This window comes from Polypterus senegalus, chromosome 13, assembly GCF_016835505.1.
Source record: "Polypterus senegalus isolate Bchr_013 chromosome 13, ASM1683550v1, whole genome shotgun sequence".
In the NCBI taxonomy this organism is placed as follows: domain Eukaryota; kingdom Metazoa; phylum Chordata; class Cladistia; order Polypteriformes; family Polypteridae; genus Polypterus; species Polypterus senegalus.
Genome location: NC_053166.1, coordinates 69856979 through 69882549, shown reverse-complemented (window position 1 = coordinate 69882549; position 25571 = coordinate 69856979). Strand labels below are relative to the sequence as shown.

General features: G+C 36.5%; 1 protein-coding gene across 5 annotated transcripts; it reads right to left on the bottom strand.

Annotated features, from left to right (window-relative positions):
• Positions 1 to 948: 948 nt before the first annotated feature.
• opn1sw2 (opsin 1 (cone pigments), short-wave-sensitive 2) lies at positions 949 to 23483 on the bottom strand. Of its 5 annotated transcripts, none has more exons than XM_039774493.1 (6): positions 23466 to 23483; positions 14349 to 14712; positions 10193 to 10361; positions 6882 to 7047; positions 1899 to 2138; positions 949 to 1071 (listed from the first exon to the last, which is right to left on the bottom strand). In XM_039774493.1, exons 1-6 carry the CDS (start codon positions 23481 to 23483, stop codon positions 949 to 951), a joined length of 1080 nt encoding a protein of 359 aa, XP_039630427.1. The 5 variants fall into 5 exon arrangements, with proteins under 5 accessions (XP_039630427.1, XP_039630426.1, XP_039630429.1 ...); XM_039774492.1 differs by lacking the exon at positions 23466 to 23483 and adding an exon at positions 20196 to 20212 and having other exon boundaries at positions 14349 to 14716; XM_039774495.1 differs by lacking the exon at positions 23466 to 23483 and adding an exon at positions 19624 to 19635 and having other exon boundaries at positions 14349 to 14703.
• Between the last annotated feature and the right edge of the window lie 2088 nt (positions 23484 to 25571).

Genomic DNA, 25571 nt, shown 5'->3' with positions numbered 1-25571 from the left:
ACATTAGGTTAGTGTGTGGCTGTACTGCATACTGGCCGAGTGGTAAGGAGTGTGTCCGTGTGGCTGTGCAGATGTACTCTGTGACGCACTGGTGTGTTATCCTTGTACTGTTTGCTTTTGGCGTGGGCTCCAGTAACTGCAAATTAGATGAAGTGGATTTTTATGATGGATTAATGGATAAATGAATAAAATTAGTGCAGGGCTTTGACAGTGTGTACCTGCAAACGAAAAAAATTAAAAGGTTATGTCTATGCTGAAAATGAAAGTAGGTAAAAGACACACAGCTTGAAGGCCATATAGCTGAAATGTATTATTTTACCTTCTTTTCAGCGTGGATATTATCTTTGGTTTTTCAAATAAATGATAGCTCCTTTAAAAATAACCTTTACAGACAGCAGCATTCAAGTTTTTTCAGGAGGTTGCTTCTAAGTGTTCTTTTGAGTCAGATGAAGCCATTAGTCTCTGTGTGTGCCATATATGATATCTAATTCAAATGCATTCTTTCATTCTGTCACTCTTACTTAGATGACCTAAAACAGACACTAAAAGTGAACTAACAGATAGACTTTTCTTCTATATTTCCCCAAACTAAATCAATCCATCCATTTTCCTAAGCCATTTTTCCAGGACAGATTAGTGGGGTAGCTGGAGTCAATGGACACAAGGCAGGAGTAACACCTAAATCAGCACCTGAATCCCACTTAGCAGAAGAAAACTGCTTCCAGGCAGCAGCTAATTAGTTCAGGTCTTAAGTAATCAGAAATGAAACGAGGATCAGAAATGAACATCTGTACAGAGGTGCTGTGCAACAAAGTCCAGTCTGTAGCACTACATGTATCAAGGTGTTGCTGAGTTTTGCAATGTTCATCACTCTGTCTCTTTAACAGACTCTCATAGACAGGGGTGTACTGGCCTAGCCTTTCCATGGGCAAAAGATGGCTCCTGATTCTATGCTGGTGCGACTTGACTTGTGGAGACAGAAGAGACCTGAGTGACTTGTGACGAGGTGTCGTCTTCATCCCCGAAAGGGCTCTTTCCACAGAAAATCAGCTTCATCATGCAAGAGCGGAACTGTCAAAAGCAGACAAACACATTCAGAGACACAGAGGCATCGGGTGCACAGATATGTTCAGATGGACCAGTAGAGGGATGAAGCTTAAAAATACAGCAATAGCACCTACAGTCAATTTTTTATTTTCATGATGTAAGTAAATAAATGTCATATTGTATTATTTACAGCTTTGACAAACCACTAAAGTATAAAGCCGCTTCAGTATAAAGTTTAAAGATAATTGGTGGGATTTGAAAATATAACTTTATGCAGAAAAGCAAAGACTGTAGGGCCGTCAAGGAAACTTAGAATCAGTTTTTCAGAGTGCTAAGGTAATTGAGACATAAAATCCAAAATAGAGAGCCAAAGAGGAGGTGAACAAAGGTACCTCCTAAAACAGATAATGGAAATGTGATCTTGATGCCGTTACCCACTCCGGTTTGTGGATTACCTGCACATTAAAACCAGAACTTCAGTATGGCTCTCCTTTATACTTCAGCAAATAAAGTTGTTTTTTTTTTTTCTCAGATATTCCAACAGCACCGCCATGCTGTATTTTTGGACATTTATTGCTATTTGACTTGGTCAAACGTGGTCCTTAAGGAGATGGCAATGGTTTAAGGCAGAGAGCCTGAGAAACTACAAATGGTTTTTTGATTGTGAAGCCATATTTTATGGATTGCATTGCTTTCAGGCAAGCTGGCCAGGCTTACAATGTATCATACAGTGGCACTTCAATCATGTATCCTGCCACTGAGGCCGGCGTTTTTCAGGAAACTACAACAAAATTAACAGCTGACTCAAGTTTTAAAACATAAGGACTGAACAAAAATTATAAACCGCATACCTGCTTGTTCATGAAAACGTAGATAATGGGGTTGTAGACTGTGGAGGCTTTAGAGAAGATAGAGGGAACACTGGCCACCCTGAGATCAATTTTTTCCCCGCGGTGAAAGACCACCCAGAGTGAGAACGAAGCATAAGGTAGCCAGCACACCAGAAAGCCCAGAACCATCACAACGACCATTTTTGTCACCTCGCGTTCAGCCTTCTGAGTGGTGGCAGACTGCTCCTGTGACTTTGCCACCTGTCAAACAAAAGGGGAGATATGTTGATTTGGTGTTCCTGCAATTAGACAATGCATCATTCATTCGGTTAACTTGGGGGAACAACAGTTAGCAAGAAAGCCGTCCACATTTCAAAACAGCAGAAACAATCTACAGCCACAAAGTAGCGTTAGGCCTGAAATCCTTGTAGTGTTACAACAGGAGAAAAACATTTTCAAAATTCAATCATGTTATGTTTCATTACTTTTGAGATAATAGTAGATTGCTGTTCTCTGAGAATTTTAATAAATTATAAAATGAAACGGTAACAATATAATTCATTTATGACAACTGGAAACATTCCTTCCAAGTTGACAAATCCAAATAGTTTAAAATAAGCTCAGCATGTTAAATAAACTTTACAGATTTGTTCTGGTTAATATACTTCAACTTATTTTCAAATAATATTAGAGATGACCTGGGCAGAAATGTCAGCCTTGAAACTTCAAGGAAAGGTATCCATCAGTTTTGCTGTCAGATCTCTTTTTTAGAATTGCTCACACTGCCTGAACTTTGATTGAAACGGCTACATTTTAAAATAATGGACACCTGGTTTTTGAATAGGTCGTAGTGCATACATTTTATTTATTTATTATTTATTATACTACTTCAGTCATACTTTGGCTATAAGTCTTTTTACTGCTGGAAGATAAGTGTGATGTAGCAGGTTATCCATTTGCGCTCTTTTTGTATTTGCAAGTCTTCTAGGACCCACTGCACAGAATTTTCCCATGGCATCATGCTGCCACCACTACTCTTCACATTGGTATAGTCTTCTCAGGATGTTGTGCAACGTTGCTTAAAACTTAGCATTAAAGTTAAAAGGTTAAGTTTACATGAATTATCTTCTTCTTCTTCTGGCTGCTCCTGTTAGGGGTCACCACAGCGGATCATCTTCTTCCATATCTTTCTGTCCTCTGCATCTTGTTCTGTCACACTGATCACCTGCATGTCCTCTCTCAGCACATCCATAAACCTTCTCTTAGTCCTTCCTCTTTTCCTCCTCCCTGGCAGCTCTATCCTTAGTATCCTTCTCCCAATATTCTCAGCATCTCTTCCCTGGACATTTCTAAACCAACGCAATCTCACTTCTCTGACTTTGTAGCCAAAAGAAGAAGTCCTGTATACAACTATTTAGTAATCACCAAAAAATCACGCTTTCTTTCTTTCTTTCTTTCTTTCTTTCAGTGTGATAAAAATAATTAAAAGTTTATTTATAAATCAGAGGTGTGCTTCCTAAAAATGTTCGATCATAATAAATAATGAAAGAAATAACGCATGACGTGGGTAAAGAGTGAATGAGTTTTGTGAGTGTTTTCCTGAAGCCCTTTGTTTTCTGATATTTAAGGAATGAGTTTAAAAAACTTTTTTGTTGGGCTCCTCTGCAGCATCCATGTCAGAAAAGCAGATTGCCGATAACAGGAACATCAGTCCCATGTATTTCAGTTGTCAGATATACTATATTGTCAATCCAGTCATGTGCAAATACTGTATAAAAAGAAGTAATTAAAATTCAATTAAAACATGCAAAAAAACACAACATAAAGAAATAACAAATTTAGCTAATCTAGTCACTGCGTGCATCCATAACAAATCTTCTCCGCCCCTTAAAAAAGCATATAGACCTGCGACTTGGTTTCTTGGATGGTGGCTTCTCAAGTGGCTTATCCTCTGAACAGCTGCCATTGCTGTTGCTGGTCCTAACAATCGATTCACCTTTGGACTTTAATTGATTACATAGCGAGTTTGACTAATTAACATCTTATGTGCTGAAAGTGTCTACAGATGTTAAAGCTATAAAGAGTGAAACCTGTGCTAATCTATAACCTACCTTATAATTCTATTTGTATATTTCAACATCGACCTATTATTGTTATTGTTGTTGTTACATTGTCCAAATAAGAGCGTCAGTGTGTTTTTTGGGATCTTCTTGCGGTAACCTCTATGTTTCTGTGATTGAATCCCAGACAAAAGTCCAAAAATGAATGAATGGGTCGATTCACTCGTTAGTTTCAGTACTACTAAAGGGTTTAAGGAAACCTCACTAATTAATGAATGATCTTAACTACGAGATAACAAAGTACTTCACGGTACGACATTTTTGGGAAACGCACCCCAAAAATACCTCATCATATTATTGGCTTGAGTAAATGTCAAACAGGAAGAAACAGTGAAAGTAACTAATTATGCTTATTCATTAAAAATGTTGTCCTTCGTAGCTTTATTGCTACCTTATATCCTCAGCAAGAACGACTCATCATGTGCTATAAAATTCAATAACTGGTTTGTGGCACTTTAATCTCTTTTAGTATAGTTTAGCTCTATCATATAATGTGCCTTTTTCATTTTAACAAACAATCTAATCCAATTGTTGATTGGACAAACACTCTGGACTTAGTATTGATGCACAGGTGGCCTTGGCTCTTTCAAAAATCTAAGCTTTTAAAAAAAAAAAATGCAATGCAGTGTAATCAGTTCAGTTCAGATTTACTGTAATGTGTGCAAAGTACAATGAAACTCTTATGAGCACACGTAACCAACACGTACCATGCTAACATTCTGCATGAATCTTGCTCAGTAAAAATAACACAAAACGTAACAAGTGAGAGTAGACACTGTTCAAGAAAAAAAAAATTATATGATTTGAGAATGCATCGGTTGTTAAAGCACAGTGTGCATGTGACTCAGTATGTGTCCCAGCATTGCCTATGAAAAAATATGATTTGAATGCACATGACATAAGAAAATAATATGAAGTGAGAATGCATGGGCTGACATGCAGTTTGACTAACAGCACTTGTGTACTCAAATCAAATAATTTCAGGGCATACTGGTAGCTTAGCTACTACATCTTATAAACTTGGCACACTTTGTGCAGGGCATCATTTGTTACAAGCCATGACAAAATACATGCATTAAAGAAGTAGAACTGCAGAGACAAAAGTAGAATAATATGCAACCTGAGGCTACAGAAATTGGGGCAAATTGGGGATTCCCTGTTTATCAAACTCCACCCAGGACGGCCGCTGGGAGCAGACAAGCGAACACCAAATGTAGCATTAAGCAAACTCCTGTCGATCATAAATAATCCACTGCATCCACTTAACAGTGTCATCTCCAGACAGAGGAGCAGCTTTAGTGACAGACTTTTGTCACTGTCCTCCTCCACTGACAGACTGAGGAGATCATTCCTCCCCCACACTATGCGACTCTTCAATTCCACCCGGGGGAGTAAATGCTAACATTAATTTTATTTTAATTTTTTTCATTTTTTTTTTCATTTTTATTACTCTTTAATTTAATATTGTTTCTTTGTATCAGTATACTGCTGCTGGATTATGTGAATTTCCCCTTGGGATTAATAAAGTATCTATCTATCTATCTATCTATCTATCTATCTATCTATCTATCTATCTATCTATCTATCTATCTATCTATCTATCTATCTTATCTCAACATTACCAAGGATCAGTGAACACACGTATCATTTTTAGTTTACATTTGTTGGCTTGAAATACATGAGGCATTTTCTTTAAAGAGTGGCGCAGTGGGTAGCGCTGCTGCCTCACAGTTAGGAGACCCGGGTTCGCTTCCTGGGTCCTCCGTGCGTGGAGTTTGTATGTTCTTCTGTGTCTGCGTGGGTTTCCTCTGGGTACTCCGGTTTCCTCCCACAGTCCAAAGACATGCAGGTTATGTGCATTGGCGATTCTAAATTGTCCCAAGTGTGTGTGTGTGCGCCCTGCCTGGGGTTTGTTTCCTGCCTTGCGCCCTGTGTTGGCTGGGATTGGCTCCAGCAGACCCCCGTGACCCTGTAGTTAGGATATAGCGGGTTGGATAATGGATGGATGGATTTTCTTTAAATGGAAAACTTCTTTAAAGTGGATGTGTTCGTTAAGTTTTAAGGTTTTTTGCTTTCATTTTTTCAACCCCAGAATCTTTACCTCTTTTTTTTAAAGTGCAAGAACAGGCTATGGATTTTTAAAAATTTCTAAATAGAAAATAGCTTCACTTTAGAGCCCAATTTTATGTGGCAAATTAATAAATACCATGATTGCGAAGAAATAACTTTGACTTAAAAAGCAGCAAACTTATCCATTAATGAATTAGAAGAGTCTGAAAATTTTATTTTGCTTTCAGATTTTTTGTACCGATGGATGTCAAAATATCTGAATTTAATAAAGAAGGTTCCAATAAAATTTAAAAAATAAATAAAATGTGAAGGGAATATAAAGTAGAATTTTCTGAAAGGGTCTTGACTGAGGTGCAATGAAATCCCTCGGCTGACTCAGGTTCACTTTTGCAGTTGCATTAATCACATCCTCCATATGAGGCCTTAAGGCACATACTGCACATATCTCTTGCACATTCAATCTTCTGTTCCTTTATTAATTCATTTAAAGCTCTTTGTTTTTTTACTTGCAGTATATTCTGATTTGCAGTCAGCCTGCTGTTATATGCTGTATATCAAGTTATGTGTTTAATAATCAGACCAGGTGTCATGGTGTTTGCAGGGTCTTCCTTGTGTCTTCATGTTTCATTTGTATTTATTTTAGATTTGCGTTATCTTGTATACTTTGTTTCATTCTCTTTGTTTTGTAGACATATTTATCCTATAAAGCGTATTGCACTGACAATGTCTGTCAAAAGTGTTTTACCAAGCCAACTTGAATTGATGGTTAACAAATTCTGTATTTAAAATAACTTGCTGAGAAAGAAAGACTTACCGATCGGAGGGTGAGGAGCAGTTTGGTGTAGCAGAACACAATAGTTGTGAGAGGCACCCCAAAACAAAAACAAAATAGGAACATAACATAGGATTCATTATTGTATTTGTTGTTGGTTGTGTACCAGTCTGGACCACAGGAGCACTGCAAGCCTTCTGGGATGTACCTAAAAAAGCAAAACGAGTGGAGAGTTTGGCGGCGCACTGGCAGATTGATCTGGACATTTTGTTGCTAAACACATCCTCATTCTGGCTCATTAAATAGTGTCCTTTAGACATAATGGGCAGGAGATAACCAATATTTGTGGTTAACTAGAAAATTCATGAACACTGTAAAATAGATATTGCATTTTGTTAGTCAAAACATTTTTAGTATCTCTCTCTGGACGAACAAAGAAATAGCTTAAGATGTAAAAACCGATTTTGTTTTCTCTTTTTCATGTGAGTACAAGTTTGTGTCTAAGGATATGAATTCTGGTGTCGGTGACAGAAGTGGCTTGTCTAGATTGCATCACTATGGACACAGTAACAGCCTGACGCTTATGTGCATATAAAACTGCATCCATTTTGGCAGAGAAATGTTGAGAGGGATTGCCTGTCCCCAACAAAATGCAGCAGTAAGATGACAAGGAAATCCACCGAAGGAACCTCTGATTGACAGATTGGGATGATAGCCTAATGTGACAGGAGTACTGGAGAAAGCCCTGGTCTGTCACCTTCTGCCTTATAACTGCAAAAAGCAATGCATGAAACTACCAATACCTCATAGTATTTGGATCAAATTTATCAGTTTTAAAAATCCAACTATTATATTCCAGTCATCAGTTTTTTTAGAGCCATGAGCATACAATAAGACCATGATACCCAATTTTAACGTATGTATATTGTCCCCATTCATCTTTATTACAGTTTATAGATTTGATGTTAATAAATTCAAACTTTCTGTGAAATCAAGTGAACAACTAGCTGCAAAAATACTGGATTTCAGCTTTTGTATGTTTTAATCTCCTTCAAATTTCCATACGTTTTCTACCTCTCCCAACTTTCATATACGAGGTGTGGCAGAAAAGTAATGAGACTGGCAACACTGCAAGCGATCTGGCAACGCTGCGCTGTTGTCCTTGATAGAGCACGTGTATCAGTACCCTCCCATAGCTCAGTGCGAGTTTCAACTCCTTCCGTTAACTACGTGATTTTTGTGACTGCTATTAGCGAAGTTGTGTTTTTGGTTGTGCGTCACGCAAAATGGAACAGTGGAATTTGGAGCAACGTTGTGCCATTAAATTTTGCATTAAGCTTGGAGAATCGGCATGTGTGACGTTTGAAAAGTTAAAACAGGCCTATGGGGAACATTCTTTATCCCGAGTTTTTCAGGGAGGCCTTCAACTTCAAAAACCAATGAAAACATCGAACGTGTGAACACTCTTGTGAGATCAGACCATCGTTTAACATTAAGAATGTTGAGTGAACAATTAAATTTGAACAGATTTACCGTTCATCAAATTTTAACTGAACATTTGCACATGCGAAAGGTCTGTGCCAAAATGGTGCCGAAAAACCTCACAACTGAGCAGAAGGACAATCGAAAAAACGCATTCCTGTGGTTCCCCAGCCCCTTTATTCACCTGACCTCAGTCCGTGTGACTTTTTTCCTTTTTCCTAAACTGAACAATGTCCTCAAAGGACGTCATTTCAGGACTTTAGAAAACATCCAAAAGAGTGTAACGGACATGCTGAAGACCATACCGGTTGAAGACTTCCAGCGCTGCTACCAACAGTGGGAACAACGTCTCCATTGGTGTGTAGCTGCCCAAGTGAACTACTTTGAAGGGGATGACATTGATGTTTGAAAAAAATAAAAACTTTGGTAAATAAAAAATCAGTCTCATTACTTTTCTGCCACACCTCGTACTCATATATGGCTTTTTGACTTTTTAATAATTCTTATCTTTATTGTTTCTGTCCAGATTTTCATAATTCTTTGCCATTTTTACTTCTATCATGGTTTCTTAAATAACTGCTGTTTTTATTTCTACCTGATGTAGTCTTCTCATATGTCAATGCATTACAATAGTTGCACTAACCTAGTCATTTTCTTTTTGTTAAGTACAAGGTGGTGGTCAACCACATCCTATCCTAGTATCATCAGTTTATAATTTTAGAGCTGCCTTGCACATCTTCTGTATCTACAGTACTCCCTTTTTCTGTTGTGAACTTTTGCTGGCAGACAAAAATTGTGTGTCAATAGTTTGAGGTCTGTTAATTCAGAACATATACTTGATATTCAGCCTGCTTTTCTTATTGTATTTATTTGATGGTAATTAGACCCAATAGTGCAGCATCACCATACTGTTACATTAATATGCTCAACGTCAAATTATGGGTGGCACTGCTGCTACAACGTCTTGGGTTGAAATTCCACATCTGGTTGTTTTAAGTGTGGCGCTAGTACATTCTTTCCAGATATTCTTTCAGGTACTCCAAAGATGTGCAAGTTAGGTTACTTGGTCGCAGTGTGACGGATTGATGCCATGTTTCTGTCTTGTACACAGTGTTGTTGAGATAGGCTGTGGACCCCTGTGACCATGAACATATAATTAAGGGAGAATATGATGTTATTTCAAATTTTTATGTGTTTGAGTATGTGTAAATGCATAGTGATGACATTAGTGGATGTACTCATCTAATGTGTTTAGGATGTCCCTAACTGGTCCCTTTTAAATATTTACTATATACAGCATTGCATTCTTTCTCTGAAATAGATTAAACATCTCTAAAATAGATCACACGTTAGCACAGCCGAACATAAAACGATCATTCATTCATTCATTTTCCCAGTGCTAGGGTGATGGTGTGCCACAACCTAATATGGAAATGCTAGTGTCCAGGTATTGTAGGAAAACATCCTGGAGTGGGATGTCCGGAGTCTTTCACAGACGCTCACTAACACTAAAAGGCACATCTTTGGAATGCTTTAGGAAACTAGACCTCTCGGAGAAAACACTCACACATACACAAGCAGAATTTACAGACACTAGATAGGCAGAGACAGCCTTCAGAAGCCTGGAGCTTGGTGGTAGCAGTGCTAATCACTATGCCATTTGTTTTAGTTTAACACTATTTATATACTCTGAACTAAAATGTAATAGTAATAAATTATGAATATTTTCATAAACTGCACGACCTGATCACAGTACCCTGCATCAACATTTCCCATTCATTCCTCATACAATGAATCATATAGAGAACCACATTACAAAAACTTCTATCAAGTAATTAAAAAGAGAACTGCTTATTCAAAACAAAGCTTACCGGCTCCAGCCGAACAGGGGAGGTGCAGAGGCAATCAGCGCCATAATCCAGGTGAACACACAACCCATGATGGCATGCGAGCTTTTAAAGGTGAAGTTGCCCACAGGTTTGCATATCACCAAGAATCGTTCAAATGCAATCACAGCCAGAGACCAGAGGCTCACCATTCCTACAAGAGATGCACGTATAGGCTGTTAGTTTAGAAGGCATAAGTCAGATATGTCTGTATGGTGAATTGGTTTGGAATGTGAAAAATCTGCAAGATGTTCTGCTCTCTCTTTTTAATTCTGCAAACAACAGAGCAATTAAGACATCCAAAGCAGTTTACTTTATGTAGGAACTTTCATGATGGACATGCCATGCAAAAGTACTTAGTTTGGTTTTATCTTGTGTCCAGCATCTGTTAGTTTCATTCGTGTTCTACCTTGTCTAAGATTTGCTTGTCGGCAACTTACATTGCAGTCAACCTGTGCTTGCTGGTCAGTAAATCTAAGCTCTTAAAGGCGACTATCTCATGAATTCAGAAATGAGAACCATTTAGTTCGACTGTGGGGCTACAGATTTAAAGTGACTCGTTCGTAATCACATATGAAAGCAGGGTTGGAAGTTGAACATTTATTTTTGAATGGAATTACAGCACATTTACAAACAATGGTATAAAGATATAACTGTAACTGGGAAATCTGTTTGGAATAGAGCACAATTTTAAAATTGTAAAAATTTGCAGTATTTCAGCCTTCTTCTCGATGATCAATACTGCATCCTGAAGCTTCATTTTTGACTTATCAGTGTGGCCTAAACTTCACAGCCTTACTGGGTAGAAATTTCCACAGTTTTTTCAGTACTAAAATGTTCTTAAATAGAAGATAATCATGACAAATGCTTGCTTTGCTATGAGGGACATTCAAAAAGCTTCCGCACTTTTATATTTTCGTTGGAAACGATGAAGGCGGAAGTAATTGGGCATTAAAAAGTTGGTACTCCACTGGGAAAATTGTATCACAAACAAAGGTGACTATGTAGAAAAGTGATGCAATTTGTGTTTGAAATTCTTAATAAATAGAGTTAAAAAAAGTGTGTACACTTTTTGAACATCCTTCGTTATCTTAACATATGAAAAAGCTCTTTGTGTAAATGAATGGAAGAAAAATAACTGCAAATTAGAAACATTTTTGCTCTTTGATCCATGGATGAGCCTGGCTAGTTTTCTCCATCCATGTTCTATCAATCTATGTTTATCTTACAGTGCAAAAACCGTACTTGAACACAGCACTTCGGATATGGTTTTGATAGAACTTTATGAAGCATAGAATTCCTTCAGCTGCATTCAATAGGTTTTACTACATATTATAAGTTTGATACATAATTTATATTTTCATTAAATATGTATTTAAAAACTGCGGTGGGATGGCGCCCTGCCTTGCATCCTGTGTTGGCTGGGATTGGCTCATATTGGATGGCAGACCCTGTAGTTAGGATATGGCAGGCTGGTTAATGGATGGATGGATGGATGTATTTCAAAATCTAGTTAATTAAATTATATGCAGCATTTAAATACATTAATTAAATATTTGTTCTGTGGATCTCTCTAGTTTTGATGTCACTACATTGGTTACCTGTGTCATTCAGGATTGACTTTAAAATTCTGCTTATGGTTTATAAAGCCCTAAATATTCTCGCTCCATCTTATATATCGGAATGTCTTGACACCTTATATTCCAAATCGTAACCTCAGATCCTCAAATGAGTGTCTCCTTAGAATTCCAAGAACAAAACTTAAAAGAAGTGGTGAGGCGGCCTTCTGCTGCTATGCACCTAAAATCTGGAATAGCCTGCCAATAGGAATTCGCCAGGCAAATACAGTAGAGCACTTTAAAACACTGCTGAAAACACATTACTTTAACATGGCCTTTTCACAACTTCACTGATACTCTGTATGTTCAATTCATCATAATAACTATTCATGGCGGCTCTAAAATCCGTACTGACCCCTACTCTCTCTTCTGTTTCTTTGTGGTGGTGACCTGCACCACCACCACCACCTACTCAAAGCATCATGATGCTCCAACATTGATGGACTAAAACCCAGAACTCTACGTGACCATCTTCATCAAGTCCTTCCGTGAGAACCCTAAATCCCAAGAAGACTGTTTCATTTATGTTAGGTAGAATGCCCAGAGGGGACTGGGCGATCTCATGGTCTGGAATCCTTGCAGATTTTATTTTTTCTCCAGCCGTCTGGAGTTTTTTTTTTGTTTTTTCTGTCCACCCTGGCCATCGGACCTTACTTATTCTATGTTAATTAATGTTGACTTATTTTTATTTTTTATTGTGTCTTCTATTTTTCTATTCTTCATTTTGTAAAGCACTTTGAGCTACATTTTTTTGTATGAAAATGTGCTATATAAATAGATGTTGTTGTTGTTGTCTGGGGTGGCATAAAGAAAAAGTGCAATCACTAAATACATTCCCTGGGGAAAAAATATTTTCCCCAAGCTAAAATTTCATTGACTATACCCACTGCAGGAAATAACTTTGCATACCCACGCCTAGTCCAAAAAATGTCTCCTAGGAGCACTTCCTTAATAAAGCATAGGAGCAGCTAGTAAATTACATTCCTCAATGGCAAGGTTTTGGAACAAGATGTAGTCTGTTGTCTTCAAATGAGGAATCTAAACAAAATTTGATGGAAATAGGTTGAATGGTTTGTGTTTGCACACACACACAGAATCAACCTTTATATATTTGATTAGTGTTTCAAATTCTTCCTGTGTTATTTTATGTGATTCCTCACAGTATCCAAAACTTAGCCTCAATACACTGTAAATGTTTATTTCTTCTTTGGCAAAAAATTCAAGTCAATTATTTATTTAATTCCTTTTCAGTTTCATAGTGCATTTTGATTGTGGGTCTCTATAATGTATAGATGCTGCCCTATATTTTTGATATTATTTTTGTTTAGCCGCTGTGAAATCTGTACATTTTAACATTCTGCATTAAGTAAATTATACCTCCCATTACTCATTAATTCATTTCACATTTTCTTATCCTCCACTACTTATTAATCAAAGACTTTATAAATATTTGAAGATTGCTTGTAGCAGCACAAACTATAGCTACTTATCCTAAGTTGTTGACAATAAATTTGTACGTCATGATTTGTTTGCAAGGATGGATATTATTGAATTCTTTTTTTGTTTTTGTTAATATTAGACAATACAGATTTTTGCCTCTTAACGTTTAATTTGTTCTTTTTCCAAATTATATATTGTTGACCAAATATCGCATAATTACTTATTTACCAAACTAGCTTCCCGTATAATGTTAAGAGAAAGACAGAGACCGTTTTCTCTTAACTTTAAAGTTTTTGAGAAGTAGGAGGAAAATATATTAGTGTCGTGAACATGGGGAAATATACAAAATCCACAAAGGGAGTTAAAGGGATGGGAATCAAACCTACACCCATATGCAGCCCCATGGCAGTAGCACTAATCATTTAGCCAGTGTGTTGCCTGCGATTGTAAGATTCAGACATTAATCTCTAGCTATAACTGAATCCAAACAGTCCCCTTCCATCTTTTTACTCAAAGATAGCAAAATGTGACCAAATTAAGAAAGTCAAATAAAAAGCAATGAACATTTGCATGCTAACTATGATAAAGGAGAAATAAGAGATAGACAGTAAAGATAGCAGCAATGCTCAAAATAGAAGAAATTTAAGGGGGGAAACAGAAACAAGTCCTAATTTGTGTGATTCAACAGATCTGTCTTCTATTCCTATAAACAGTTTGACCATTCTCTTTTGTATTGTGTCCATCTCTCAGTTGTTTTTTGTATCGAGGTATGCTTTTATGTACCATCAATGAACTGTTGGTTTTTAGTTTTGTTGTATATTTTGTAAAAATAGTTTTGATGGAATTTTCATGAAGGACAGTTCAAAATTGTTGACCAATAGATTTGGTCATTTTTACCTCCTCAACCTATGAAGGCAACAATTGGTTTGAAATGTCTTCTATGCTCCCTTCAGTAAATTATTCATGGCGTCACTGTACCTGGAACATTATTAACAGTATTAGTTATTAAACAGTTTTTGGATGCTATCCTTTGACTTACCTGCAGGTCATATCACTACTGATTCACTCATCACTATACTCACCTCCCACTGTGGCCACAAAGCCTTCAATTTTGCATGCTGTGGCCCCCAAGCTGAAGAACATTCTGAAGAAACTGTAGAAGGCAGTGGTGGAACCCACAGAGACCACCAGCAAGTTTGCCACTGCTAAGTTGACCAGGATGTAGTTGAGGTGTGATCGGAGCTTCTTGTACTTGAAAGTACAGACTACAGTGAGCAGGTTGATGGGTAGTCCAGTAATGACCAAAAAGAACATAAATGCTGCCATACTCATGAAAACTCCTGAGCTGGCCAAGTGGACCTGTGGTACAAGGAAAGGGCTTAGTAATGTGATATTGCTGGTTTCAAGAGGAATGGGAATATAGAAATCTTCAGGGAGCTCCTGCTCCTGGCTGCCCGTCCACTTTTTATGCATTTTTTGTCTTGGAAGTAGACCTCAAATATCTATTAATAAATTAATGAAGGTTGCCAAATGAAAATTAAAAATGTAAAAGAAGAAAAAAAAAAACATTGAATATAAAGAATAAAAAGTAAAGTGGACCTGTCCACCCCGGTTTAGTGCCGCCAGAGCATTAGAAATGAAGTCGTCTTTGTTTTTCTGTCCTTTTGATTTTAATTCTCGCCGCTGCTTTTTATAGGGCTATTTAAACAGTGGGATGTGACCCTTATATGTATGTTGCACCAATTGCTTTCCCATTTATTTATATATATATTTTTTTAACAACACCTCCAAATGTTTTTTTTTCTTAATCTCATTTTGCTGCGTGAATCTCTTTCTAAAGTTTAAAAGAAGATTATCAGGGGTGTCTAGCAACAGGCCTTATCGTATAGGCTGCAAGCTCATCTCCCACAAATGCGTTTAGGAAGGCTAATCGCACGCGCTTTGGCTGCATTAATCTGTGCTTTGGTGGAATTAGACGAAAGGAGCAGCAAAGAAACAGTTTAAAGCATAAAAGTATCCTCCTTTTTGTTAATAGTCAAAGATCTGAGATTTGTTTTTTCTCTTTTGCTTTGTTTGTCACATAAAGGGTTTGCCATGGTCAAACTGTAATAAAATAAGATTAATGATTGGATTTTAATCTTATCAAAATGCTGGCTCTACAGTTGGCAACATAAATTGGATTATTCTCTTGTGGTTGTGATGCATGTCATGTAATTTTGCTCTTCTAACTTTGTAATTAGAGAAATGGAAAATAAAATAGTTTGATTACTTGTAAATTTAAATTGGCCTTAGTTAAACTTCTTTCATGGTGCACTGCACCTCAAGCAAGAAAAAAATGGCTTAATTCTGCAAACTGCATTGAAATCACTAGCAAGAGACGCATCCCATAGATACCTCAAGAGCATCCAAGGCCTGCAACTGGGGACCAGGACCACCAGTGACTGTAACAATGTTCATCACAAGGGTTGATGATTTCCAGCACACATGTCCACATTGTTTTTAATGTCTGTTAGAGTATGGCTGTTGCCAGTCATCTGTTTATGCTTGCCCTTCATATATGTTGGTCTGTGTTTAACTTACATCAGACTAGATCCATTTTTAAAAGAGAAATGATCACATAATCAGATGTCTCAGAAGTCTAATTTGTTTGTGCTTTCAAACATGTTGATTCACAGAACTGTCACATTTTGGAGAGACGTTTAAGTTTATATTTATGTGTCAGAAGCAGAAAACCCCTTTTTTATTGGGGTGATTTTGGTCATTCACAGACAGATTGTTCTTATTGTAAAACTTATGTACAAAACAAAATGCAAATCTTTATTTGAAAAATAAAACCAACAACCAAAAAAAACTCTTCCTTGGTTAGTGGAAGGAAAGGGTAGGCTCAAAAACCTGTGGTCCTAAAACAGCTGCCATCTTCTGATATTGACATCAACTTTGAGTCAAGTTTACCAAATCAGAATCATCAATATGTGACAAACAATTCATAATAAATGTACAGAAAACATATGACTAACTAATGCATAAAGTATAATGTAATTTGTAAAACACTTTCCATACTTCTATGTACATTCCTCCTCAGCTTTCTTAGATTCAGACAAGAACAGAGCAGTCTGTGCTATCATTCATTTTATAAGCACTTTACTTACCGTTAGACTTCATCTAATTTCTGCTAAAAGAAAATGAACAAAAAAAGTGCCACTTGGTGATATGTGTGTGCCAATGATTATTTCCATATGAAATGTCTAAGTAAGATGTTTAAAATGTTATGTTATCTTTATGCATACTCAATTCACAATGCCATTGTTCAATGTTGTATACTAACATCTTGATGGTGATGTGGCTGTATAAGCAGTATAGATATTTTGGTGCATTCACATTATACTCAGGAAAGCATTCTTCCATATTTGTCTTAAAGTGATGAATATGTCACTCAATTTAAATTAGTTCAGCTCTCTGTTTGTGGTTTTTTTTCCATATCCAAAATGTCAAAGTTCTCCAGTCTGACAATAGCTACGTGTATTTGTTTATTTTACAAATCGGTTTATTCCCATTACAGGGTCGCAGGATGGCAATATTTAATTCAGTTTAATTTAATACAAAACCATCATGCATTATTTCCCCCATCCATCAATCTTTTAATCCTTTTTCTAAAATGTTTACGACAAATCAGAATTGCAGGGATTCAGAGCCTCTGCTTACAGCATCAGTCACAGGGCAATTCAAACATACCAACTCAATTTATAGGAGAGGTTGCTTAACCTAACCAGTGATAGACATACTGGAAAACTTCATATTTATTGGGGAATGTTCAGACTCAACACAGACAGCAAATGGACTAAGGTAGCTAAGAGCACATGGGAAGAGAGAAGAGAAAAGCAAAATTCACTTTGCTTTTTGTCTAGCTAGTAGTACAGTATGTGCTGCTAGAACATTCTATTAATGTTCATGATTTTAGCAATATCCAGCAAAGGTGTGACATTGTGTCACACATTTTCTAAGGTAGCTTTTGTAGGTGTGAAGGGACGAATTATTTTCACAATATTTTGACATAACATGGCGTTTAAGGGAATCGCCATGAAACGGGAATTCCCCATCGTAGATCGTTATCAAAATATTGGTGATACCACTGAACACTGAAAAGATTTACCAAGAGCTAGTTGTGAAAAAAGTAGTAAAAACAACCTCATCAGAACCTCTCATACTACAAGAAAGACACACCAGCACTTGACAATGTACAGAGGAGAGCAACCAGGTGTATCCCAGGACTTAAGGACATGTCATACTTTCTCTGACTAACTCAGAGAATGAAATATTTACTCTCGAACAGAGGAAACCTCCTGGGGACCTAAACCCAGGTTTTCAAATTACTCAAAAGCATTGATAAAGTGAATCCAGCAGAATTCTTTCAACCAGTGCTGGATTAACCATATAAGCAAAGTAAGCACATGCTTAGGGCATCAAGGGTAAAGGGGGCACCACAAAAATTTTTCATGGCCAAATTTATCACATAAATGATTAAATTAATTAAATTTATAGCCATTTTCAAAATGTAATGAAAAATGAATAATGCCTCCCTGTACATCCCTATGCCATCACTGTTCGTAGATGGCACCTTACACAGTGCGTTCTGCATACTGGTGCCATCTACGATGGGGAATTCCCGTTTCATGGTGATTCCCTTAAACGCCATGTTATGTCAAAATATTGTGAAAATAATTCGATTCAAAACAATATGTTTTTATTGTTTTAAATAATAGTTAATAGTTGAAAAAAATTATCACGTAATTGTTGTGTTTCGTGAATTATCTGTTATTTAACTTAAAATAAATTTCTAGTGCGTAGAAAGCGTTATTTTTGTTTTAAGCAAAAACAAAAAATTGTCCCAGTTTGAGGAAAAAATATTCTGGTAAGTCTATTTAATTCTATTCTTGGATATTTTTAAATTCATTTACATTATGTAAAAGTGAAAATCGCACAGCTGATTACTATTGGATACAAATTTTTATAACTTTTTTACTAATAAAGATTTATTAACAAAATTTTCACAAAATATTCTTCAAATCTTGTACTAAGAATATGTGTAACTAAATTTGCTAAATTGACACAAAAGCAATAAATAAATTAAATAATCAAAATGGTAAATCTACAGTTTTCATGTCAAAACGAAAACCGTACATTTCAAAAAAACAAACCCAAACGTTAAAATCTGTAAAATTTTGGATGCCATTTTCTCTTCAAGTAATGATAAAAAGATATTTATCGAAAAGCAGTGCAACACAAAATAAATTTTTAAATCAATTTTAGGGTAAAAGTCAATTTCTACAGGTTTTGGCAGGAGATTGGATAATTTGTAGTCCTTAGAATAATGGCAGATAAAATTAATATTTGTAGCCATTTAAGCCACTTTGTAGTCACTTTGAGACCTAAAACATCCTTAAATATAAGATGTAAAAAAATTCAAAAAAGCTGAAACAAAATCTGCGCTAATTGATATTTTGGAATTTGTTTTGCTTCATCAAAAACTAGAGATTTTCACGAAAATTGTGGTCCTAATCTCATTTTGATACGACAATTTTCACAACCCCTAGGTACTATAACAATTAAAGTCGTTCGGTTTATGACATGGAGGCGGCAGTTTTGCAGTTTTTAATGCATATAACCGCTCTAAGCATTACATTGTTGTATGACTTTAACTGTCATGAATTTTTACCATTTTTATTATTTAATTTATTTATGGCTTTTGCGTTCATTATTTAGCAAATCTTTTACACACATTCTTAATATAAAGCTTAAAAAATATTCTGTGAAAATTTTGTAACTAAATCTTTCTTAGTAAAAAAGTTATCAATAATTTTATCCAATAGTAATCAGCTGTACGATTTTCACTTTTACATAACGTAGTTTATGAATTCATACAATCCTCCATATTGCGCTTGTCAGATCCCCCCCCCCACCCACCTTAAAAGCACATTCAGCATCAGCAGTAAGCTGGGAATTTAAATGTGTGTATTATTCAGTTTATGAAGTGCGTAACTGTGTTGAATGCCACATAATAATTCAAATAACATATTCTGAATGCCTTTTATTATGTATAGAAGCAGATGTGTTACGTAAGATTGATTATGAAGATATAATCAAAGAGTTTGCAAGGAAAAAAAGTAGGAGAAAATTATTAAGATGAAAATAAAATGAAGCATACAAAACTAAATATTATTTTCTTTCTTACTATAAGTATGTTTTGTTTAATTTCGAATTTTCGATAATAAAATAAAATTTTATTTTCTAGTTTGTTATTGTTTTAATATTTTGAATTACTAGTGTAAGGGAGCACCAAAATTACTTAGTGCTTAAGGCATCTAAGGGTCTTAATCCGGCCCTGCTTTCAACTTAAGGGTAAATCTTGTACTCAAGCCATGCAGTTGAAGTAGAAACCTTGACAATCTTTAACAAGTTTGTGGATAAGAAATTGGGACAGCTTAGCTGTTAACTAAACAAACTAGCCTGATGGACTGAATTGGCTCCCCTTGTTTTTCAAATCTCTTGTGTTCTTATGTTCACAAAACTGCATAATGCTAAAATAAAGATTCTTGAGCTTTGACATAAATCAGGGGTATTCAACCCAGGCCCTGCAGGTCTGCAGTGGGTACAGGTTTTCATTGCAACTAATTTTGTAACCATAAACCAGGCCTAACAGATAATGATACTTAGTATTTAATTATATGGCTTATCAGTGCTTTCATTTTTCCAAGACCAATGTTTATCACACTACGCCAGCGTTTGTCAACCTTTAAGTATTTGCGACCCGAGTTTTCATAACAGTTTTAATCACACCCCCCCCTAATGTTTATTTGAAAGGAGCCCACTAATACCAATTTGTTCTTTTTTAATTAATGATATTTGATAGATGCATATTTTATTATACCTACTTAACTTTTATCGACATTTATCTAACACTATATTTATTTTTCTAGTATCAGAATGTAGTTTAAGTTAATTTGTTTTGGTTTCAATACATGTATTTTTCATATTTTTGATTCTTGTTTTCTTTTTTCACATCTTCACGCCCCCCCTTTTTTGTTACTTCCTGCCCCACAGTTTGAGAACCATTGCACTACGCTGAGTACGTTATCCATATATTGTGTATACTTCTAGCATTTCCTTTCTTTCTCATTTATTTCTATAATATCGATTGAAGACCCACAGATGTTGATAAATGATTCTTAACTATAGCTTTTAATAACTGAAATGGTGTCAGTTTCTCATTAGGTTCTCTCAGCAACAGGGCAAAATACCTTTTTTAAAGAGCTTTCTTTTTCTCCTCTAAAATCCCACTCACTAACATTCTACTAGAAATTACCAACAACAGGAAAGTCAATCAAGATCAATAAAAAATTGAACTCGTTACTGAACATACAAATACACAACAATTTCAAAACAATTGTATTAACACAGATTCTTCATGGTGCACATACACAGGTTTACAAGGAAGGATGTTAGCTGGAGAGCTGATGGTTTCTTTGTCATTTACACCACATTTTTAATTGATGGCTGGTTAAGAAAACAGGCAACAATTTAAACCCTAATGCAGCTGCTTAGAACAAAAAATGGCAATTAAGGTTTATGAATAATAAGAAATGATTTAAACAAAACTAAGCCTGAAAAGAACATATTGCTTTAGTAGTAAATAAAAGTGTTCTAATTAAAAATTTGGTTAAAACAAATACCTGCAGCCACTGTGGACCTTCAAGACCGGAATGGAGTACCCGATCTAAATGGTGATACCAATGAACAGGTAGATCATTACAGAGATTGGCCCCTAAAGTTCTTTCATCTAACCCTTTTTTAAAGTTCCTTCTCATATTTCAGAGCCTTTATGATAGTAACACTTTTTCTCTGTTCTGTTCACATCCGATTTCAAGTGACCTTAACTCAGCTGCTTTACTCCTATTTGTGATGCACAAAGAAATTTCAAATATTGGACTTGCTTTTTTGGTTTCCTACAAAACTGAACTGGATTATGAAGATTTCAAACTAAATCTTGGGAGCAGTACAACACCACTGCGCTGTTGCTTTATGAATAGAACTGTCAACCATTTGTGGCCTTCTAAATTTTTCTCCCCTTGCACCAGTTGCAGATTTGAGGTGAGGTGGGCAAGTGGGCATTTTATGTTTGAATAAGAATTCACAGACAGTTTTTCGAGGTCAATTGGGCAGTTAACAGAGGTTCTACCTCCTTCTCCACAGAACAAAAGCAATAGCCTAGTCATTCTAGCCTTTCTAATCCAACGGTTCTAAGCTCTCTTTGAGCAATAAGCCCTCAGTCTCTGTCCCATATTCAGAAATGTAGGATTCCTCTTGATGCAGTTTTCTCTCCAGCAGCAATGGCAGAATTCTGACCTCTTAGGTGGCCAGGAATGATTTGACTTGTTGAGTCTTCACTCTGTTTTTATAGGGTCATGGAGCCAGTGACTTCCCTGTCTTGTAGTGGACCCTCAGGGGTATAGTTAATCCATCTCACCTTTAAGAACACTTTTGGTTATTTCCTTAGGGGACTTCTGGTCCTACCCTGAAATGAGGAAAAACGATATTGTACCCAGAATTCCTTGTGGTTTCCCCTTGGATTTTCCTTGTGCTTCTATCTCAGATCGTACCTGATGTGAGAAAGAACTGTGGCCATATATAAGAAGTTGTAACATATTTTAAAGATAACTTCAGCAGAAGTGTGTCAAGAAACATTACTTAGGCTCCTATATACCAACAGCAATACGCCTGTATAACGCCTCACTGTTATTGGGGCTGTGACAGTCAACTTGCTTTATTGTCATTCCTCTGTGTGTACAGACCAAATTGTGTGTGTATATTTACTTATTTACTTACTTATGCATGTATTTATTTATTTAAAGAGCTTCTGTAAAAAGCAAATTTCTGTCTGTCTGTCTATCTATTGCTGGGCGGCACGGTGGCGTAGTGGGTAGCGCTGCTGCCTCGAAGTTAGGAGACCCAGGTTCACTTCCCGGGTCCTCCCTGCATGGAATTTGCATGTTCTCCCCATGTCTGCATGGGTTTCCTCCCACAGTCCAAAGACATGCAGGTTAGGTGCATTGGCGATTCTAAATTGTGCTTGGTGTGTGTGTGTGTGTGTGTGTCCCTGCCTGGGGTTTGTTTCCTGCCTTGTGCTGGGAATGGCGCCAGCAGACCCCTGTGACCCTGTAGTTAGGATATAGCGGGTTGGATGATGGATGGATATCTGTCTGTTGCATAGTAATTATTTGCTTATTAATAAATAAAGAGCACTTTAATCTATTCATCAGTTTATCCTTATTGTTTCACTTCCCTACTTCAGGATTATGGGTTTAGAGTTGTAGTATGCTGACTGTAAGACAGTTAAAAGCTGTGAGGGTTGACAGGACCAGTTAATTCCATGCTAAAGCAGAAGAATGTTTGTTATTGTGCCTTTTTAGGCATGGTCTGGAGCAGACAAAACACAGAAGATACAGAGATCAGAAAAGGAGAGAAACCTAAGAATAATGAAAAAGGCAGAGGGTAGGGAAGGGTGAAAAGTAGAGCCTTAGTTTGTAGTAATGGCTCATGGTCTGTGAATCAGGGATGAGATAAATCTCAGAGTCATCAGATGGCAATTCGTTTGGTAACCATAAGAATTTTAGAGTGATCTTTGATCCCAGGTTGGCTCAGTTATAATGCTCAGTTGGTATTTATAATGGAACATAGGCAAGAGGAACAGCAGCCTACTGTGGAGTAGACCGCAATGTCTACTCCACAGTGGGTTGCTCCTAGAATGATGCTTTTTAACATTATGTATTGTACTTAGGATGTATTCCTTTTTATGTTTTATTTATAATTATTGTATGGCATTCTGAATTCTTAAATGAAAGTGAACGCAAATTGAATTGAACTGAATTGAAAAAACATACTTATTTGGGCTCATATTCAGGTCAGGCAGGTAATTGTTGCAATTTACACCCAGATTTTAAACCTTCCTTCACTTAAATAAAAAACATAATATGGGTGATGCACAAATCACTGGTTTCAATTTATTTTCAAGAAATTGGAATTTTTATAAACTGCAATATTTATTGCACTGTTGAACTCTTCCAGTTTTACTTTTATTTGTTGAATTTGCATTATCTTGTAATCTGCTCCAGCAACTATTTTTTCAAAGCACTTTGTGATGGTACTTTGCTGACGGATCGCATTACTGTCTGGTATGGGAGCTGCTCTGCCAGCAGCCGAAAATCACTACAGAGAGTGGTGAAGGCAGCAGAGCACGTCACGGGCAAGAGTCTCCCTGCCATTGAAGACATTTACCTCCATCAGTGCTTGCGTAAGACAAGCAGCATCATAAAGGACCACAGCCATCCAGCACACCAGCTGTTCTCCTTGTTACCGTCTGGCAGACGATACAGGAGTCTGGCTTCTCAGACTACAAGACTTAAGAACAGTTTTTACCACCAGGCCATTCGACTCCTCAACACCAACACTTGAACACTTACATCCACTTACATTACACCTACATTGCACTACTCACACACAAACTGTACCTGCATACACTCTGAATACTGACTGGAACATGCATCTGCACTTTATGGAATATGCATCTGTACTTATAAAACATTATCTGTGCAATAACTGTCATTTGTACTTGCTGCTCATCAACTCATATTGCTCTATAACTTCTTTTAAAATGTACACATTTGATTTTATATAGCTAGTTTATTTTTAACTTGTAATTTTTTTTAAAATTATTTTTAGCTTTATTGGATCTAGGCTAAGTGACTTGTTTTTCTCGTCATACACATTTCATTATATGTTGACCCTGTGTTAACCTATATATGACAAATAAACCTAAACCTAAACCTAAACCTGATGACAATTTTGTGCTGCTAGAAAGTGCATTCCTGCAATTCCATTTCATACCACAAGGTGATGCTAGTCCTTTTTGGCCTACAGCCTTGATAACGCTTGTTCAGAAATGCACTGCTACTGTAGAGACTGATTTAATGTGTTTGTCACTTGAAGTTGTCAGCAGGATATCATAATATTTTTGATATTACTTTTATGAACATTAAGTGTGCATTAAGATGACTTTTTGCTGTAAACAGAAATGATTCTGTATTATTAAGGAACAAAAGGAAAATGTGTCTTCAGAAAGGGCATTGGGTTCAAAGAGAAACTTATAATCATGATCCATTTGCTCACAATCTGAATGAATTTAAAGAGACAGAGTGCAGAGGGACGATGAATTAATTGCTTATTGACCTGTATATTCAGCATGAAGAGATGAACTCATATTGTGATATTTAAAGTTTTTCTTCTTTCTTTATTTCTCTTTTTGGGTGTTTCCAAGTGGCTGACCTATGCATAAACCACAGCACTGTAACTTTGCTGTTTACTGTATACCAGAGCACTGTACAGCAGTAATGAGACTATTTACCTAAATGTGTTCCATTTTCATTCAATATTGTAAAGAATGATGTAATTACTGTATTTGTAATTGCATTTTAAATAGTAAACTGATTGAAATAAGCACCAAGGGATTAACCCATTATTTACAATTTCTCTGCAGAAGTTTTGCATTACTTTTCCATTTTTTCCTGCCAATACTAGAACAGTTTGGCACTGGAATTCAGTCCAGCAATAACAGGCAAACTCCCCTATTCATTCATACACTTCCCGCATGAGACACCTGTCCTTCACATGATACTCAAAACATCTAGACATCCAGAAGCAATTACATAATTCTACATCATGCATTTGGACTGCAGTTGGGTACTATCATCCCAGGAGCCTCATTTATTAAGCTTGCATAAACACAAAGACAGGCTCAAAATGTGTGCATGCAACTTCCCACTCAAACATTTGGATTTATAAAAGGAAGCTTGATTGGGGAGTTTGTGTAAATTTACGCAACTCCTACCCATACATATGCAACATTTCAGAGAAACTAGCAAACAACGACACTGTTGACCAAGTAGGGAAATGCAGCCAAATCAGCTAAATGGCGACTCCCGTGCATAATAACACCTATCATCAAACCATCATTATAATGTGCATTGACATGACAAATATAGTACATTTCAAAAGTGATACATTTTATGTACAGACTGTACATTCTTTTAGTTCCCTATTAAGAGGGGCAATGCTGAATATGTACACTAAAGATCTTTTTTGCTTTTTTGGCTCTTTATATCGGTTACCTGTTATCTCTTTTCAGGGATCTGGACAACAGGTCAGGAATATCTCAACCATGCGTCACTCCATCATGGTCACTATGTTGAAAGCCA